This window comes from Biomphalaria glabrata, chromosome 17, assembly GCF_947242115.1.
Source record: "Biomphalaria glabrata chromosome 17, xgBioGlab47.1, whole genome shotgun sequence".
Classification (NCBI taxonomy): domain Eukaryota; kingdom Metazoa; phylum Mollusca; class Gastropoda; family Planorbidae; genus Biomphalaria; species Biomphalaria glabrata.
In genome coordinates this window covers 21285048-21304646 of record NC_074727.1, presented here as the reverse complement: position 1 = coordinate 21304646, position 19599 = coordinate 21285048, and the positions used below count along the sequence as shown (strand labels likewise).

At 33.0% G+C, this 19599-nt stretch overlaps 1 protein-coding gene across 7 annotated transcripts in view; it reads right to left on the bottom strand.

The window, feature by feature from the left end:
• Positions 1-6422: 6422 nt before the first annotated feature.
• Positions 6423-19599, bottom strand: part of LOC106068044 (uncharacterized) — a 48337-nt gene continuing 35160 nt past the window's right edge. For all 7 annotated transcript variants that reach the window (XM_056015292.1, XM_056015297.1, XM_056015295.1 and 4 more), the window contains 9 exons: positions 19294-19488; positions 18011-18118; positions 17729-17908; positions 16376-16503; positions 15477-15924; positions 14592-14666; positions 13805-13903; positions 12660-12777; positions 6423-9270 (listed from right to left, as the gene is read on the bottom strand). In XM_056015292.1, coding sequence (XP_055871267.1) covers positions 9050-9270; positions 12660-12777; positions 13805-13903; positions 14592-14666; positions 15477-15924; positions 16376-16503; positions 17729-17908; positions 18011-18118; positions 19294-19488 — 1572 coding nt within the window. In that variant the 3' untranslated portion in view covers positions 6423-9049. The remainder of the gene's footprint in view (positions 9271-12659; positions 12778-13804; positions 13904-14591; positions 14667-15476; positions 15925-16375; positions 16504-17728; positions 17909-18010; positions 18119-19293; positions 19489-19599) is intronic.

The following is a 19599-nucleotide window of genomic DNA, read 5'->3' as shown; positions in this document are numbered from 1 at the left end:
ACAGTTGCACGCGACAAGACGACTCAGTTGCACGCGACAAGACGACTCAGTTGCACGCGACAAGACGACACAGTTGCACGCGACAAGACACAGTTGCACGCGACAAGACGACTCAGTTGCATGCGACAAGACGACACAGTTTCATGCGACAAGACGACACAGTTGCACGCGACAAGACGACACAGTTGCACGCAACAAGACGACTCAGTTGCACGCGACAAGACGACTCAGTTGCACGCGACAAGACGACACAGTTGCACGCGACAAGACGACTCAGTTGCACGCGACAAGACGACACAGTTGCACGCGACAAGACGACACAGTTGCACGCGACAAGACGACTCAGTTGCACGCGACAAGACGACACAGTTGCACGCGACAAGACGACTCAGTTGCACGCGACAATCAATCCACGTCATTTACTTGTGTCGTAATACAACGTGTGCAACATTCATATCTTTATCTTTCTTATAAATTACAGACGTTCATTCAAAAGAGAGATAATTACGTCCTACCCGTGTCAATGTGTTAATCTAGTCGTGCATGATCCATGTAGGAAATAGAATTTGTATGATATACTGTATGACTACGCTACACGCATGGCTCGTAAAGTAATTCTGTACGTAGTAAAGAATGAATAAAATACAAAGACGAATTTATTTTCTATTACAAACTCTTAATTTTCACTTTTCCGTATTCCTACCCAAACTTGGCCCCGCGAAATCCGCTTCGCATAGGGCCCCACGGTGAATTCAGAGTAGATTACCTGTCCTCTCCCACCCCTACGAGGCGGTAACTCTAGTCCGACTTGCAGAAATAAGAGAGTGATCTTTTCTTTACTTCTTGGTGTTCAAACTGTTATGCCATGAAGAGAATTATATATATTGTATAGAGAAGATAATACAGACATTACTTCAAAAAAAGAAAATGATTACGTCCTACGCGTCATGCTTTCAGTCATGTATATTAACCAATGTCATAAATTCTGCCAAGTCACTGGTTTTCCTGGCTAGCCTTGGCAATCCATTTCATGCTCTAATAGCACTAAGAAAGAAGGAGCATCTGTACAAATTTGGCCTAGCATATGGAACGAGAAATGTGCCTTCATCTTTGGGTATTGTATTAGGATTTGATTTTGTATCTGAAGATTTTAATCTGGTATTGTATGTATAATTGCTGCTTAAAATTTAGTTATTTTACTAATGTTGTTACCCTAGTGAAGTGTTAGCCTAATATTCGTTGGAATGCTTCTAGTATTCTAACAATGTGCTGGAGATAAAAACTTCTTGATCTAGATTTAGATAAATTTGACCTACCTGATTGTGTGCGTGTGGTCTCGTAATTGTATCCATGACTTGTCAACACTACCACTCACATTTATTGAAGTTACATTTGTTTATATGTGCCTCACGTGATCACACAAAATAGTTCTGTTGTGTGGGATAACAATGCGAAACATTCTGACTATCTTTCGGTATCAAAACAATTTTTTTATATCATTGGATCAATTGGGTGGTTGTGTTATAGTGTATTATTATTATTAGAAAACCGATATAGATTTTATAAATCTATATTATATATACTGAGGATTTACAAAAATGATATTATTTTACTATTATTAGTAACACTAAAGATCCTTGTTGAGAGAAAAATATGGGCAGATCTAAATTACGAGGTGTACAAACTACACTTAATGTCAATGATAACTATGAAATAGATTGAATGAACAATTACAAGGTGTACAAACTACAATTAATGTCAATGATAACTATGAAATAGATTGAATGAACAATAAAAGATAATGCCTCGCATAGAGAAGCACAATACAATGTAGACATATGAATGTTTCCATTCATGGACATGACGTGATGGATGACATTGTGTTTATGTGTGTGTGTGTGTGTGTGTGTGTGTTTGATCTAGAGATATGTGTATGTGCTTGAATGTGTAGACCCTGAGTTAGATAAGGTGTCATCAAAACGTAAACGAGATATTAACGATTCTCAAACGTTCTTGGTCGGCAACCAGCAACTCTCCATACTTGGTGTCGGGTGACTCATATCGAATGTACAACATAAGAACCATTTGGTTTTGATGATCTTGATGACAAAAGAAAAGGAGCAGCTGTCAGAAGTGGTAACACCGACAAAAGCTGAAGGGGTCACCCAGGTCACGATAGAGCCAGATCATTTTAACTAATTTCTATCTGTAGTGAGTTGAAAAGTGAAAAAGGGATTTAAAACTATATATTAAGTTATAGGCCTATAGATCTATCTTTTTAATTGATAAAATTCAAATTTAAACCAATAAAATAACAATATTATTGATGGAATCTCCAAACACACTGAACATGTTTTGTAGGTTTATCATTCGTTTCGAGCAGAAAGAGCCAATATACGCCAATATTTTCAAACTGACATCAACAATACTTTGTTGGTTGTTGAACTAAAGAATGTTTCGGTGGGATTGCTCCAAATTATTCTATTACATCAATGATTGCTTCCGGTAGGAGTTGAAGCTCAGAGTTAAAAAAGATAAATGCACACTCTTCTTCAGTAGTGAGTCCGACATCGTGTGATTACTCATTTTCTTCTTGATTTTAATTAATATTTTTTTCTTCTGAATCACAGTGCATTTTTTTAAACAAGCCATTTTTATATAACACTTTGCGCTAACGTGTTCTGCTTTTGTTAAAGAAAAGGTTTAATTAGTGTCATATTTAGTGACCACATTGTCTGTAGTTCAAAGATAGGCCTACTCTTTTTAAAACTTTGACCTGCTAGTACATCTCCCCCGCCCGCCCTCCTCCGAAAAAAACACGAAAGTAAAGATAGGTGAAATAAAAAATCTTAAGCTGCGCTTCTAATAACAATCATTTCAGAACGAAAAAAGTATTTCAATCATATCCAAAAAATGCGAGGCAAAAATCTAATTTCTGAAAAAGAATGTTGACCACATAGATTGAGTGAATGTCATACACATCTATTAAATAACTATTCTGTTGGTTCTTAATAAATTTCATGTACTCCTCCATGGTTCCAGACATTGAAGCTGCATTTTCATATCTTTGAGCTCCACATATAAATTCAAGCTCAACCTTTTCTGGACATTTTAAGATAATAAGTTGATCTCATCAGTTTTTTTTCGTCCCCATTAAAATCGTATAACTTCTGAATCTGATCAGTGTGTGCTATGTTTCCTATGTTAGGTGTGCTATGTCAGGTGTGTTGTCAAACAAAATACAAAGGTGCTTACAGTCATTCTGACTCTAATATCTTTTACGTCCTTTGCTAAAACATTTATAAACTTTTAAAAAGTACAGATATAATTTCAGCTACGGATTTTATAAAACATAAGATTTCCATCATCTCATGGAAATTTTTTATTCAATAAAGACTTTTATAGAAACAGTCAGGGCACTATATTCTACTATATTCTTCCATTGTTTTTCTTCTTTATATTAATCATAGCAATGACTTCCTTGTCAAATGTATTTGTAGCCGGATGTTCTTGTTTTCCGATTTTCCAATCCGGTAAATTCTTCATACGTCTTTTAATATTTAAAAATCGGACTTATTTCAAGCACATATTAAAATACACATTTCTATTTCATTTCAACAAAATTTGCTGAAAAAGTCGATAACAAGTTGGTACATTTTTGCTATTTAAATGACTAAATCGTCCCCATTAGGAAGCATCAGAACCATTCTTGGCACCAGCCAAGAAGAAAAAATCCCTAAAATATTCAATTCTATCATTCGATTGACACATTGTAACATTTCCTTCATCTTGGCTACAGCTTCTTTTACATAAAAAAATTAAATAACATCTTCAGAAATATCAATGGACACTTATTTACTTTTTGATTCGACAAAATTTACATAAACTACATGTGAGATTTCAATAATATTTTATACCCGAAAATGTCGTCATTTGTTAAATAGTGCCTGTTGGATGGCATTCTGGTATTACGGTGTTAGCTACTAATTCAATAGATTCGATTAAAACATTTTTTAAAATCGAAGCAGTGTTCATATACATGCATGCAGCTTTTATACATCTGAAAGTAAGGTTTCACGTTTTTCTAGATATATTAAATGTGATATAGTATTTTTAACATTTTGATAGAATTTCACTAAAAAATAAAAAAATGTTTAAACGAAATGAAAAAAAAAGTAGATAGATCTAGATCTATTTATTAATTGTGAAGAGCATGTTCCAAGATTTAGCCACTGTCGTTTATTTTTTTTTATTGTCAGATATTCAAAGTGTATTTTTTTTTACTTGGGTGTCACCCCCCTAACGGGTGTCACCCGGTGCAGACCGCACCCCCCCCCTAGTAACGCCACTGCCTATGACCAGAACAGACGTTTCTCTACTTAACGGATTGTTTGTCTTTCACGTTTCGAATGTTTGATTGGGAGGTAATTACATACTAGCTCAAACCTCGGCGGCGGTCATTAGTCGAACCCGGAACCATCGAACGACAGTCCAGAGCGCATACTACAACAGCATAATCAGCATTGTACCTTTATAGCGTTCCTCCTTCGGGATATCAGGGTGAATTTTATTTTAATTGGTTTTTAAAGGCATTTAAAAAAAAAGGATATGAGAACGACCTGAAATCGAACTCAAGCTGACATACTAACCACTCTACTGGTGAGGTGCTTATGACTATAGAAGATCGTATAGTTGTGTATTGTTTGCTTCAAACAAAAGCGTCGATCTACAAAGGGGACTAATTCAGCTTATCCCACCACTTAAGTCAAGTACCATTTCTTTCCCTTTATCAAGATACAAAAAAAAATTGCCAATACCAATAAGGAGGCTTCAGACATTGCCAGTGACAGATCTTTGTGGAGATAGCTTGCCGCCCGAAAGGCGCGGGAGGACCTAAGTAAGTTAATTAACTGATTTTCACGGCAGTCGTGAGAAATGTGACAGAAAGAGACGAAAAAAAAAAAAGATTTAAAAAAAATACTTAAAATAAAAGCTTATACGAAGTGTAATTGTATCAATTAGTATGGATCAGTCGTGTCATTCAATTTGCAATAGATCTAAATCAACAACAATAAACCTGTGCGATTCGAAATATTTTTACCAATGGTTTTTGTTTAGCGTTGTTTCATATTTTTAGCTTTCTCAATACGCTATAATCCCATCACTTGTCTGGACCAGTTGGGAAAATTAGGGGGGCGGAGGAGGTCTGTACGACGTCTCAACGAGCTAATGGTCTAAACTGCTGACAGGTAGTGACGTTGCAGGTCAGTGTTAAGTCCTTCTATAACGTATGGTCTCGGACAGATCCCCTTTTGTTGGATGGTTGGGGAAAAGGGGGACAATCTCCAATATTATCTCCAGAAACAACTTTTTCTACAATATAAAAACTAATTAAGAATTATCTACGAAACATTTCATTTAGCAAATCAGGATTCTAAACAAAATGTAGAGAGTGATGTAAAATAAAACCGGAAAATTTTGTTATAATGTCTATAATTTTATTTTTCCACTTCATTCTTATAATATTCCTGGACCTTTCTGTGGGATCGTATAGAGCTCCTCCAAGATGTCTTTCTAAGACGGGTGCAAACGTAATGTTATTCACTTATGGAGGCATCACCGTTAAAAGTTTGAAAAACACTGCTCTTAACTTTTTCAGGACAAAACAAGCAAAGTATAAAAAAATCCTTTAATAAAAAAAAAAGCTTATCTAAAAGGGAAGAACTCCGTCTTTATAACTATATATACCAATCATGTACAAATTATTTCCCCTATACGATTTCAAACAAAATAATTAATTACCTATAATTAATTGACTAATTGAGCATTTTTGTTCATTGATTCATGCATTGTTAACTACAATGAATAATTGTTTAAGGTACCAACTTGACCGGAGAATTTGTGAGGGAAAAATAGCTTTAACAATTATTTATGGAGACTAAACCCAACAAGTTTAGCCATATCAGTGAATATTGTATTGTTTCCTTTGTTGCTTTTTCAACAAAATAATTAATTACCAGTAATTTATTATCTATTTGGTTACTTTTTTGTATTGATTCATGTCTTGTCTAAGCCAATGAATAATTGTGTGAAATTTCAACTTGATCAGAAAATCGGCGTGGAAGAAATAACGTGCATACAGTTTTACCAGACAGACAGACAGACAAAGTGAGTTGATAGAAGTTTTGTAAAAAAAACAAAACAATGACATTTTTGGTAACAAAAATTTCACAGTACATTGGCCCACATATGTTAACCATTTTGTTTTTAAATGTACAGCGCCATTCACCACATTAATTTCAACCATTGATGTACATTTCAGAGATGGCTAAAATAAGGATAAACAAATTACATATTCCCCCCCCCCACACACACACACACCAACATGAACAATAATAAATGCAGTAACTATAAAACAATGGTAAGTATAAAAGTAGTCAACTTTTTATTATATGAATGTTAAAAGAAACAAAACAATAAAATAACAAACATTTCACTTGCTGCTGGACGACAAGAGAAAGCCTAAGAGCAACATCTACAAGTGTCCTCCAAATAACAAATGGTAATACTGTCAAGTTTTGTTCAGGGTCTTGAAAAAACATTTTCATTAGAAACATTTTTTTTATGCATCCTTTATTTATATAAAAGAAAGAATTGAGTCTTTCCATGCAGCCCAAGGAGAAATACTTAATGATTTCCCAACTTGGAGTAATAGCCAGTTATATGAATGTTTTCCCCACTATGTTGAAACACTCACATAATAACCTTATTAGCCTGCCAGCCAAAGACATTGAAAAGTTACAATGCATTCATAATAGAGTTGACTTCAAGGAAACAGCAAAATGTTTGTGACATTCTGGTTAATGGGGGACAGTGGGAGGGGGACCAATATGGTAGGAATGAGAGTCAAGTCAAGGTCAGGTCACATGAGGTCAGGGTGGCAAAAGAACCAATCAGGTGGCAGTGGGACTTACTATTGTCTTCATGAAATCAAATGTATTGGGGAGGATAACTCTAGCTAGAAATCATTTCAATCATTGGGGCAAAGACAGAAAAAAAAGGTGAAAAACAAACTTTATGTGTTAGGGCAGTGTTTCCCAAACTGTGGTCCGCGAAACCCTAGTGTCCCACAAGGCCTGAGTAGGTGTGCAACAAACTACTGGAAAAATTAACTAGTAGGCCACCACGTGAATTAAAATCTGTTAAAATAAGCAAAGTGTTCAGCTAAATACTCAGTATGTGCGAAGTGTTCTGTTAGAGAAAAAGTTTTGGAAACACTGTGTTAGGGAAATGGCAACTGTTGCCAAACTTCCAAGAAAAGATCTAGTTTTGTAATTAGATGGGTGAAGCCAACATTGTTTTCATTCAATAAAAAGAGTTGTATGTCTTGATGATTTTACATTTGGGATAGTTTTTAAAAAAAATTTACTTTTAAATTCACTACCACATAATGGCAATTCTCACCAGCTTGGAATTCCAAACAAATATTATATAAAAGTATATTTCATTGAGTAATTTTTGTAATATACCATCAATAACACAGAAACCCAAAATATAAAAATAATGAACAGAACTATATTTGATGCATATATACACCTGTATATTGTCAGAACTGTGTCCAGGACTGTGTGAACCTTATGTTAAAATGGGTCACAAAATTGATATAAATATTCATTCACCCAAGTATGTCATGATCAATTAATGGCACGCTCTAAAATAATGTAGCATTTGATACAGATTTGTATTTACTCAAATAATTTGTCACAACTGATTGCATATACTGATAACAATTTAACTCTCAAACAATGAATGTGAAAGAAGAAAAAAAAAAAACAGCAACCAAGTTTATAATATTAACATTTTGTTGAGTACATATTTATATTTTGAAACCGAAAAACAAAAAGACTACTTGAATTAAAAACAGAATCATTAATACAACAATAACAAATGGCGAAGCCCAGTAATTGAACAGTTGAAACACCCCTCATTGTCTCCCCTTAATTGTCTTTTTTTTTTGCTGAATGTCACTCAGAGGTGAAGCTCTTATTGGGAAAAAAAGGGAGGGAGCTAATTGGGGAAAAAAAGGGAAGAGTTAAGTTTTCTGCTGGCTATTTACATAGAAAATAGATTTTGACTTAGCTTTGGAAATTCCCAAGTAACTTTAAAAAACAAAAACCCACACCCAACACTGCAGCATTTATCATTAATGAAGTGGTGGTGTTAGGGAGGGGGGGAGAATAGGCCTTCCTCCACCCCCCCTTCCATAAACAAAGGCATGAACCAAATGTAGTGCCTACAAATGTTTACCTTTGCCCAGTATGACCAAACACATGATAATTAACTGTTGTCTGGTTACTTGTTCTTAACCTTTCATTTGAAGAGTGTCACTGTTATAACAATAACAATCAACACTTCAGAAAAAAAATCTAATACAGTCACACACTAAAGAAGAAGAAAAATGTGAAAAAAAAAATTTGGTCATAATGTATAATAGAAAATGTACTATATCTATTCGATGTACTATATCTATTCCCAGATTGAGTAAGAAAGACAACATACTTACATACTTAAAAAAATTATTTATTCAATACATTTAAAAACAGCTCTAACATGTTTTCTATTTAGACCTTCATCTTTTGCTTTTCCAATTATTTTTCCCTTTTTAATAAAACAGAGGCATGTAGCATTGCAGTCAAGACAACCCAAAGCCAGTTAAAACAGAGCATACTCCAGTCTTGGTAGCAGACAGGCTTTTATGAGACTATGAAACTAGAAAGAGATGGTTTTTTCTCTTAACATTCTCGATTAAAACAAGATATTTATGCCACCAAAATGAACACAAAAAAACTTATGGAATGGCATAATAATTTCACAAATATAGAAAAAAAAAAACATAAAAAAATATTTTCTTTGTACACTCAGAAACCAAGGTTTGATAAGCTAGGCTAAAATCACAGGTAAGCTGCAAACCAGTTAAAAGAAACTGATGGCTGAAAGAACATTTTTTCCCAGCTCCAGAAATTAAAATGTTTATTAATTTCACCAAACTCTAAGATGTCTTAACTGCCATTAGTTTCTCTACCATTTGATCATCTAGCAGTATATCCTCCTCAGAACTTGTGTCAATGAGATGTACAACCAGTACTGGGGGCAGGTCGTTGTGAATATGTTCCTCTCTCACCACAAGAGCGTACAAGACTTTCTTGTAGGTTTGTTTGTAAAACCATTCTTTGGCTTCTTGACTCCAGGTTGGACCAATGGGCTTTACACCTTTGAAAAAAATGTAAGATTAGGATGATTTTTTTTTTAAAATCATTTAAACATTTTTTTTCTTTTAGAGGGAACAGTCATAACTTAAGTATTTAGTTGAGTTCATGAAAAGTAATTTTATCAAAGAAAAAAACTAAAAAGACGTCAATAACCCATCACAACCTTGAAGGTTTATTTTAAGTCAAAATGTTTTTGCCACTGACTCTTTACCCAGGGGCTGATGGGCTACGTGGCCAGTATGATAGCAAGCTCTGGTTACTTTCTGCAACAGATATCAGTTTAGTGGACTAGCTTTCTAAGATGTAGGACATTTACAATGAATTCAAAGCCAGTGCATGGACTCATCACTTAACTAGTTTTTTAGTGATGTCCAACTATTAACCCTTAACAACGTGTGTGGTAGTTAAGCATCTAAACATCAGAATTGTAATTCCATTGTGTAGGCACTCATTGTAAAACAGCTCAGCACTTTCAGGGTTAAAAACAAGATTAAATAATATCTATGCACTTTAATTTATTTTAATACAGGTAGGACATTGAAATAATCTATTAAAAATTCTAATATATGAAATACATCATCGCCAAAATCAAAGAAAAAAATATTTAATTTGATTTAAAACAAACAGTACAACATTTTTTTGGTTAGAAAAATTGTGTTTAGCATAGAACTTTAAACAAATAAAAAAGTTTCTTTAAAATACAAAAACATCTAGCTTTCAACTGAAAACTTGACGTTAAGACATCTTTAAAAAAAAATAATAATAATAAAACAAATTAAATTTTTTGTATACCTTTTGGAGCTATAAAAAATATAAAAAAAACAAATACATACATTCAAATCTATAAATGTGAATGAAAATAATCTATGGCTGGTTCATAATTTGGTTTCATGCAAAAACCTGATGTTTATGCAAAGGAAGATAAAGTGCTGCTTTCATTCTAAAAAAAACAACCTAGGAAAGTGACTGATATTTAACCATGACTCAGCCATAAATGACGCATGATACTGCTGCAGAAAGAAGTTATTAGGTTCATCTTGTGAATCAAAGACAATGCCATAGCATCCTAACCAAAAACTTCCAAGAATAGTTCTTAATTGTTCAAGTTGATTCCGTTCTGAATTGGTCTAGTCAAGAGCCTGGTCAACAGGTCCAATACTGGTCTGATCCTAATTCAATAATATTATGTCAACTCTCCATTTCCCAATGAGGCAAAGACAAAGCAGATGAGCATGTAATCTAGTTTTGTGTAAATGAAAAAAAGTTGTAAGTAATGTTAAGTAATTAAAATCATCAATGGAAATTGCATTCCTTTTAAGTCTCTATCGAGAGAAACATAAGAGAAAGATGCTAAACCTCATTTCAGTAAAGTTAGGAGAAAAATACTCTTCAAAGAAAAAAACAACAACAATATGGTGGATCTCTCTAAGCCTGCCTTTAGGATGATGACTTTAGCAATGAGGTCAAGAAAGTTATAGAAGAAATTTTATATCTATCTACTTAGTAACAAAGGTCAAAAGAAGTTTTAGATAAAAGTAGTGATGGGCAAAAGTTAACTAAAAAGTTGCTAACTTTTAGTTTAACTAAAAAAAATTAGTTAAGGCCAAAGTTTAATTAAAAAATAAAAGTTTAGTTAAAATCCTAGTTTAATTATTTTTTTTTAGTTACAAACTAAAAAGTTTAATTACAAATTTTACAAACTTTTTTAACATACATACCAATAAATATTTAGATCTATGTAATTTGGAGAATATATGTGTTGAATAATAGAGAGGAGAATAAACAAGAGGGTGCACAGGTCACTAGAAAGCCTTTTGACCTTTACCCTATAATGGTCGCTATTCCCGCCATTTCAAAAAAATACACGTGTTCATTATATTTCTAGCAAGTTTCACTGCTTGATAAATCCTGATTCTATAGATCTACATTTTGCTGCTTTTTATTAAACACCGCTGTGTTCCTGTATAGCTGCAGGCAAAGAATTTTGCTTTACTATAGATCTAAAAGAAATGTCGACTCTTTTTATTTAAAAACTTTTTACTAGATCTAGAGTTAGAGTCAAGTGACGTCTAAGTCTATTACTATTATTACTTTAGTCTATTACTACTGAATACTTATACTACTATTAGATCAATAGTCATAATAGTCTATATATTTAATTATTTTAGTCTTAAGTAGAGTCTAACTCTTACTAGGTAACTAGTCTTCGATCTAGATGTAAATTTAAAATTATAAGTCAAAATAATATAGATCTATTAATTGAAATCTATATTACTTTACTTTATTAGACTAGATCCATTAGTTTAGAGATTCTTGTCTATAACTATAATATGTAACTATTCTAGAATTTGAGTCTAGATTAGATCTTGACTTGATATAGATCTATCTAGATTACTTATTATACTAAGACCTAAGATGCATAGATGATAGATCTCTAATACTAATAATATAGTCGTCACTATACTAGATTACTAGATCTAATACTAAATTAGCTAAATCTAGACTAGATTCTAGATCTACATCTATGATCTACTTCTATTATAATTATACTTATATCTACTATCTAGATCTATTAGATCTAGATCTAGTATTATCTACTAGAGTTAACTAGAGTATATAGATCTAAATACCCATACTCCATACTATGGCCCCACCATACCTAGTTATAATTATAATAATCTAAAATCTCTAGATCTAGAGTTACTAAGATATCTACTAGACTAGACTCTAGATTTTAGATCTAATCTAGTAGTAGTAGTAACTAGTATTTCTTAGATTATTTTTAGATTAAAATATTAATTATTTGATCTAGGTCCTAGTTCTAGTAGCTAGATCTAATTCTAGATCCAGATTATATTTCTGATCATTTTGTTTGTAGAAGATATTAGATCCAGAATATTCTAGAATCTAGAGTTAGTTAGAGAGTCAACATGCAGTTTTATCATTACTTCTAAAAGGTAACTTATAATACTTATATTAGAACTTCGACAATTACTTCTAATTTCTTTCTATAATAGTATCATTCTAGTGATTCTATTAAGATCTACATTTATCCCATAAAGACATTTAAATATTTTTTCATGTGCACAAACATTTTGCTAAAGAGATTGGTTGTGCTTTATACTTTATATTTTCATTTTTGGCTCTTTCGTCCTTAAAAAAGGTCAAAATAGTTAGTAAAAGTTTAACTAAAGTTTTTTAGTTTAGTTTAACTAATTTTTTCAATTTGTGGTTAACTAAAAGTTTAATTACTTTTTTTTAGTTCAAACTTAGTTTTAGTTTAACTAAAAAAATTTAGTTTAGTTCCCATCACTAGATAAAAGGAAAAAAGTTTTGTTAAAAACATTTAAATGACCATGTGTACAGGCAAGTTGAGTTATGACACTTTACCTCCTAAAGACATTCTGTTGGCCAAAAAAGGCATGGCGGCAAATCGCTCTGGCAGGATAAACAGTTGGTCTGAAGGGACAACCTCATGCTGACAAGTGTCTGGTAAGTATGTTTTACACTGTAAGACAAAAAGTGGAAATTTGTTTCCTATTCATAAGATATTCACTTTTGAATTACCTTCAATTTAAAAAAACAAATAATACCAAAATGGCTCAGTAAAAATCAAACAAGCATACAACTTCAGTCAAATAACTCAGCAACCATTGCAGTCAAAGAACACAGCAGTGATGGTGTTTCATATTTCTTTAACTGGTTTAAAATTTTTTTTTAATATGTAGGTGGTAGCTGGGGTTGCATAGCCACAGGAAATACTATTCCTCATTAATCTTCTGACTTGAAGACATGTCTTTTAACTATTATAATTTTTTTTTAAATCTAAAGCATGTATTACATTGGTTAAATTATTAGAGTGACAATTTTCTGAGTAATGTTTGCTTACTTCCCTCAATAGCACCTATTTCCAGTTTGAAAAAATTAACCTCTATTTCCTAAACGAGAGAGAACTCAGAAAAAAAATCTATTAAAAAAAGTCTGAAAACAAAATAATTATGCAAAATAACTTTAAAAATATTAAAATATGTGTAGTCTAAAAAAATAAATAGTTTCATAAAAAAAAAAGGTAAGATCTATACACTTCACTATAAAAGAGTCACCATGCTTAACTTCTCATTCTGAACAAGATGAGCTCTTATATGAAAGTTTTAAAAACTGCTGCTAGCATCACAACTCATCCTACCACAGTAGGCGCTATTGGGTTCAAATGTTTCTAGAGCTAGCAACATTTAATTCCACTTAAATCTTGACAGTATCCACGTTAGCAATGCACTAATATGCAAATGGCAATGTCAAAGAATCCACTGAGACTTCAAAAGTGATCTGCTATGCATCTCAATAGCAATATTACAGCATGATAAGCAAATTTAATGTTGATTGAACATTAATTAATAACCAACTTTAGTTTTAAGTCAAGTAAAAAAAAAACAACACAGCTTTACCATACACCAAAGGAAATATATTCTATATTCTAGAATACAAGTAGGTATTCCCTAACATCTACGTTACAGTATATAAATGTTTTGTCTTACCCCCTGCTGGCCAATCCTCTGCCTGAACAAAGCTCTGTGAAACCCATCCTCCATTTTGACAGCGTAGAGATGATTTTCTTCCAGTCTGTCTGGTCTGACCTGGACATATAGCAAACATTGTCAGCTCACAACTTTCATGCAACTTACTGGCACAAGGACTGCACAAACTTTTTATCTATTTCAATTCTCCTCCACACCATTATATGCTAGGCAGTCCCATATTTACAGACGTAGATTCAGTTCATGAAAAAAAAAGCTGCATTAGCCGCAACTCTGGCAACAGCTAAGCTGAAACTAGTTCCTGGATATATTTTGTTACATGTCACATATCAGCAAGACAACAAGTGAACTGAGACTAGTTACAGTGAATATATTTGGTTACTTACCATATATCAACAAGGCAGCAAGTGAACTGAAGGATGTAGAAGGTTGTAATTCATTGGTTTAAAGAATGTAGAAGGTTGTAATTCATTGGTTTAAAGAATGTAGAAGGTTGTAATTCATTGGTTTAAAGAATGTAATAGGTTGTAATATTCATTGGTTTAAAGGATATGGTGGGTTGTAATTCATAGGTTTAAAGGATGTTGTAGGTTGTAATTCATTGGTTTAAAGGATGTGGTAGGTTGTTTTGATTAACTCTGATGGTACATCAGAAAAAAGAACAAAAATAACACAAGTGCTGAAAGGATATTGACATTGGGCAAGGGGCTAGCATTATTAGCATGTTGAGGGATCTTTTAGTTCACAGCATACACAGTGCCAGCATACAGTAAAACATGTTACTCACTGAAGATTCTGACAATGCTTGATTCACTTCCACTAGCATTTTCTCAAATTCAAGTGCAGGTTCTGCAGGGATACCCTAGAATGAAATAGCATGCTCATCAAATAATGCAAATTTTATTTATAAAACATAATAATAATAGTAATAATAATAATAATTTAATTTATATAGTGCTGTTTATAAGCTCATTGTAGTTTCAAGGTGCTTTGACAACATACAAGAAATTTTAAAATACAGAGTTCTAAAGTTAAACTAATCTAAATAAGTTTTGATCAGGTTATTCTTAATGTTCATGAATATAGTTAGCAAGCAAAACTCAGGCCATGTACAAAAAGAAAAGAAAACTGCAAGCTTTGAGTGGTAAAATCTGTCTCAACTGGAAGAAATAATTTTACAAAATGCAGGGCTCTCTCTGCTTAAAATATAGCTGAAAGGGACCAAGATATTAACTGAACAGATAAGCTTTGGGGATGTAGGACAACAGAAAGAAATCTTAAATCTTATGATACTTTGCTAAAAATATATTTAACACGTACTATGCTTCTATCTTGGCTTTGTCCATTTTGGCAGATTTAGGGTAAGAGGCATTCTGGGAAATGAGAACATTCAACATCAAAAATGTCTACAAACAGAAAACCAGTATGATATATTTCAATAATAACTTAGGAGCTTTGAATTCAGTTAGACAATGGTGTTTACTTTCCTCTACCCTGTAAAGTTTTCTCAGATGACATGTCAGAGCCATCCTAAGCCAATGAAGCATCTATACTTAAAATGCTTGCTAAAATATGGTCCTTGAAGGCTGATGCACTCCTGGTCATGTCTGAATCAAGGGGGATATAATGCATCTCACAGAATTAGTAGCTTATGTTAAATAAATAGGCTTACCACAAAATGTGATGGGGATTCCACACTGATGATAATTATTGCAGATGATGTCATTAATGGGTAAGTCCAAAATTTATAAACTGTTTGTTTAACGGTGACTTTCTCTTGTGCAATCTTGTATGCTTCAGAGTTCCATGTGTACAGTCTCTTCACTGGGAGGGTTCCACTTTGCGGTCGCCCCAATGGTGAGCTGATCACAGGTTCCTCCTTTTCTTCATGCTGGAGAGCATCACTGTTGACTTTATCTGCTTCCTCCTCTTCTTCCTCCTCTTCATTTTCTTCTTCGTCCATCTCTTCAAATGATTTGTAGGAAGTTCCAAATAAAGTATTGAACACATCCAGGGCATCCTCACCCTCTTCTACATCATTGATAGCATCCAGTATGACTTCATTGATTAGAACATCCTCATCATCTTGCTCAGTGTTGTAGATATTAATGTGTAGATGTCTGAAGATTATACAAAGATTAGGCCTAAAATTGTGCAGCTTTTAATATGTTTTTTTAGAACATATGGTCTGGGTCATATCGTGTTAAACATTTGTTAATTAAATTTTTATTTGTCCAATTCTTAATTGTGCTCAAGACAGCTGTTTTTTCCCTTATATTGTATGCTTATGTTTTGAGATCAAGAAGATAAGGAATTTGTTAATAATACAGAAAATATTTGGTGCTGGGAGAAGGGAATAAACTATTCCATAAATATTAAACAAAGTAACAACATTCTTTCCTGCCATAAGAACATCTCTTGGGCAAAGTTATTTTTCTTTTTAATGTCCCCCATGAGGCAGAGCAAATCTATTGCATTCAACTTGTTAGTTGTGTGTATTGTCAGACTTTCTATCAGACTAAATTATTTTCACACACTATAGCAAAAGAACTAATTGTGATATAGACTTACTCTTTCCAGCTGCCAAATCCTGGTAACTCCTGCAGTAGCTCTTCAACATCCTCACAAGGCTCTTTGTAAATATCTTTGTAGATCTGTTTGACTTTATCCAGTTCAACTTTGTCTAAACAACTTATAATCTGAGAGAAAACAAGCATCTATATAGGTAGGAGGAACATCAAAAAAATCTATGGCTATGTGACCAACTTTCAAAGCACAAACAATATAGATCCTTTGGTTATGGATTTATCAACTTTTTCTCAAAATGTTATAATTTTAAGACATCGTTGAGATTTCAATGGATAAACTATTGCGTCTGTTAAGCAAATAATTTTTGGCCATCAAATGTGTATATTTAGTTTCATAAGTTAATCAGGATATTACAGATTATATGACTTGACAAGCTTTTAAATTACAAATAATTAGCACCCTGAGAAATCTGACTTTCTAACCAAAAATTTTTAAGCCTTTTGTTAATAATAGTGAGGAAATTAGGAAAGAGCATTAGCAAAGATGTTCAAATCCCAGGTGATGTTTCTTTTTGACTCTTTTAATATTGGGGGAGGGGGAAACAATACAAAGATTGACAGGTAAAAAATCTTGAATCAACAAAGTTGTTCCTCAGCAGACTATAAACTATTGAAATCTTAAATGTTATCAGGATGATCCACTGACCAAAAGGTGGTCTTCTCTGTCCAATGGCTTTAAAAACCTTGTTTAGTTAGCCTAGCCAATGTTAAAGATATAGTGCTCTTAGCCAACTGTTCCATAAATCCCCGATCTCTCTCTTATTACAAGGTTTATTCCCAAACAAGCAAAATATTTTTTTTTAAATCCTTCAAAAAAAAAAAAAAAAAGTTTATCTAAAGGGGAAGAACTCTGCATATCTATCAATAATTAACAAGTCATTTCCCGTATTTGATATCAAGCAAATTAATTAATTACAAATAATTAATTAACTGATTGGTTGTTTTTTTTTATTGATTCGTGTTTTGTTAGACACAATAAATAATTGTTTAAAGTATCAACTTGATCGGAGAATGCATGAGGGAAAAATAGTGTTAACAATTTGAGAGGACTAAACCCAACAGATTTAGCCATATCTGTGAATACTGGAAGATAAGTTTCCCTTGCTGGTATAAAATGAAATAATCAATAACCAGTAATCAATTGACTAATTGGTTACTTTTTATTTTATTAATTCATGTCTTGTCTAAGCCAATGAATATTTGTGCAAAGTTTCAAGTTGATCCGAGAATGCTTGTGGGAGAAATAATGTGTACACACTGTTTACCAGACAGACAGATAGACAGAGTGAGTTGATATTAGCTTTGTAAAAAGTTATAACTACCATACATCACTTACCTTTCTCACTCGCAACAAATTAGTATCTTCCCTTCTTGACTCCATTATCAACTTGTCAGTCACAACTGCTACAAAGGAGTGGCTGTCATCTAGGAATAACAGTTTCTGCAAACATCTCTTTGCAAAATCTTTAAGTTCTGAAGGAAGAGAGTCAAGTCCCTCCAGACTTGCCACCACCGCCTGAGTACAAAGTACAAAGAAGCAACTAATGTCTGAGGCTCTCTTTTAACAAATGTTTTCAAATGTGTGAAAAACAAAGATGCAAAATCACACTCATCCTACCTGATATGGAAGTGAAGTGTTCAGTTTGGAATCTATTTCTCTCAGATCAGATTTTTCAAGGGTCATAAAGTCTCCATGGTCAGGGAAAAAGCAATAATATTGATCCTTCTGTAATAAAAAAAATAAAGTTTTGATTTGATTTCCAATTCAGTTACTTCATAAAGAGAGTCTTTAGTTGCATATTTAGCTGTTGATTTCATAACTGGATTTTTAAATCTTGAGAAGAGAAAATGTTTGGAAAAATCAATTAACAAATAAACAGAACAAAACTAGATGATTGTAGGCAAGGTGAAGGGGAAGAGAATTTTGTTTTTGTGTGTGTGTGTGTGCTATTCACAAGTTTTAATGTATAATGTGACCAACTAGATGTCCTAACATTTCTTAACTCAAGTAATATTGCCTTTAAAATATGTTAGTACTGGACATTTTTCTCTCAATTTTAACAGCCCATAACAAATTTTTTTAAGGCATGTTATAAAAAACACTTCAAATGGTGGACATCAAAAATAAATAATGACCACTATACTATTAAGGCTAATGACCACTACACTATTCAGGCTATGTCCTTCTCACTGTTCTTGTTGTTAACTCTTCTCAAAAACAGACAATTCTAAAACTACTTGTAAATATTTGTAAGTTATGAAATAAAAACTAAACTTATGGCACTGGGAGGTTATAAGGCATTGTAACATGACTAATCAGTGGATTTCTATCATTATTTATAAGATCTTTCTGTTACCTACTAATCAGTTTATCAATTAACTAAATATGTGGGAACTTAAGCTTTGTAAAGAAAAACTCACTCTTTTACACATACAACTAAATTTAGATACAAACTTAACAGCTACCTCATGTGACATGGCTACTGGCAGTTTATAGAAGTTCTAGTGACTACTAAAAAATTGTAACTGTTTAAATCATTATTTTTAGGACAAAAATGTGAAGCCGAGTGGCAATAACTGCTTTGTTACATATTAATGGGGCTTGAGTTCAAATCCTGACTCGAGCAAAGTTGTGTTTGCTGAATGCCTAAAGGCAGCACAGAAACCTTCTTCCAGATACCCCTTCCCTGCCCTAACTGGCCCATAAAAGATATTTTATCATAACACTTAGCATTTTATAAGAATGAAAGGTATGCTATATAAAAACTATTTTTAAAAACAATGATATCTTAGCTTGTCTTAGTAAAACTAATAACATTATCAAATAAAAAGCAGACTTCATGAAAACTTAGTAAGGAAACTCAAAAACAAGTAACTTTGATAGTTACTAAACAAACCTACTTCTTTACGTATAACTCGCACTCTGTGGTATCGCTTGCATTCCTCACACTCAACATCTTCCTCTTCCTCTTCTTCAAATTCATCAGGGTCAGTGTCAACAGCGGCAGCATACACATTGGATAACTTAACTTCAGCAGGGACGGGCCAGCTGTCAAACTGATCAGCAATCTCATTTTCTAGTTCATCAAGTTTGTCCTGTTGGTTCAATTAATGGCATTGATAGAAATCGGTCAACTCTCAATTAACAAGACAGGCAGGTTTTAATAGTTACTAAACTGTTCATATATATATGACATTATAATGGTT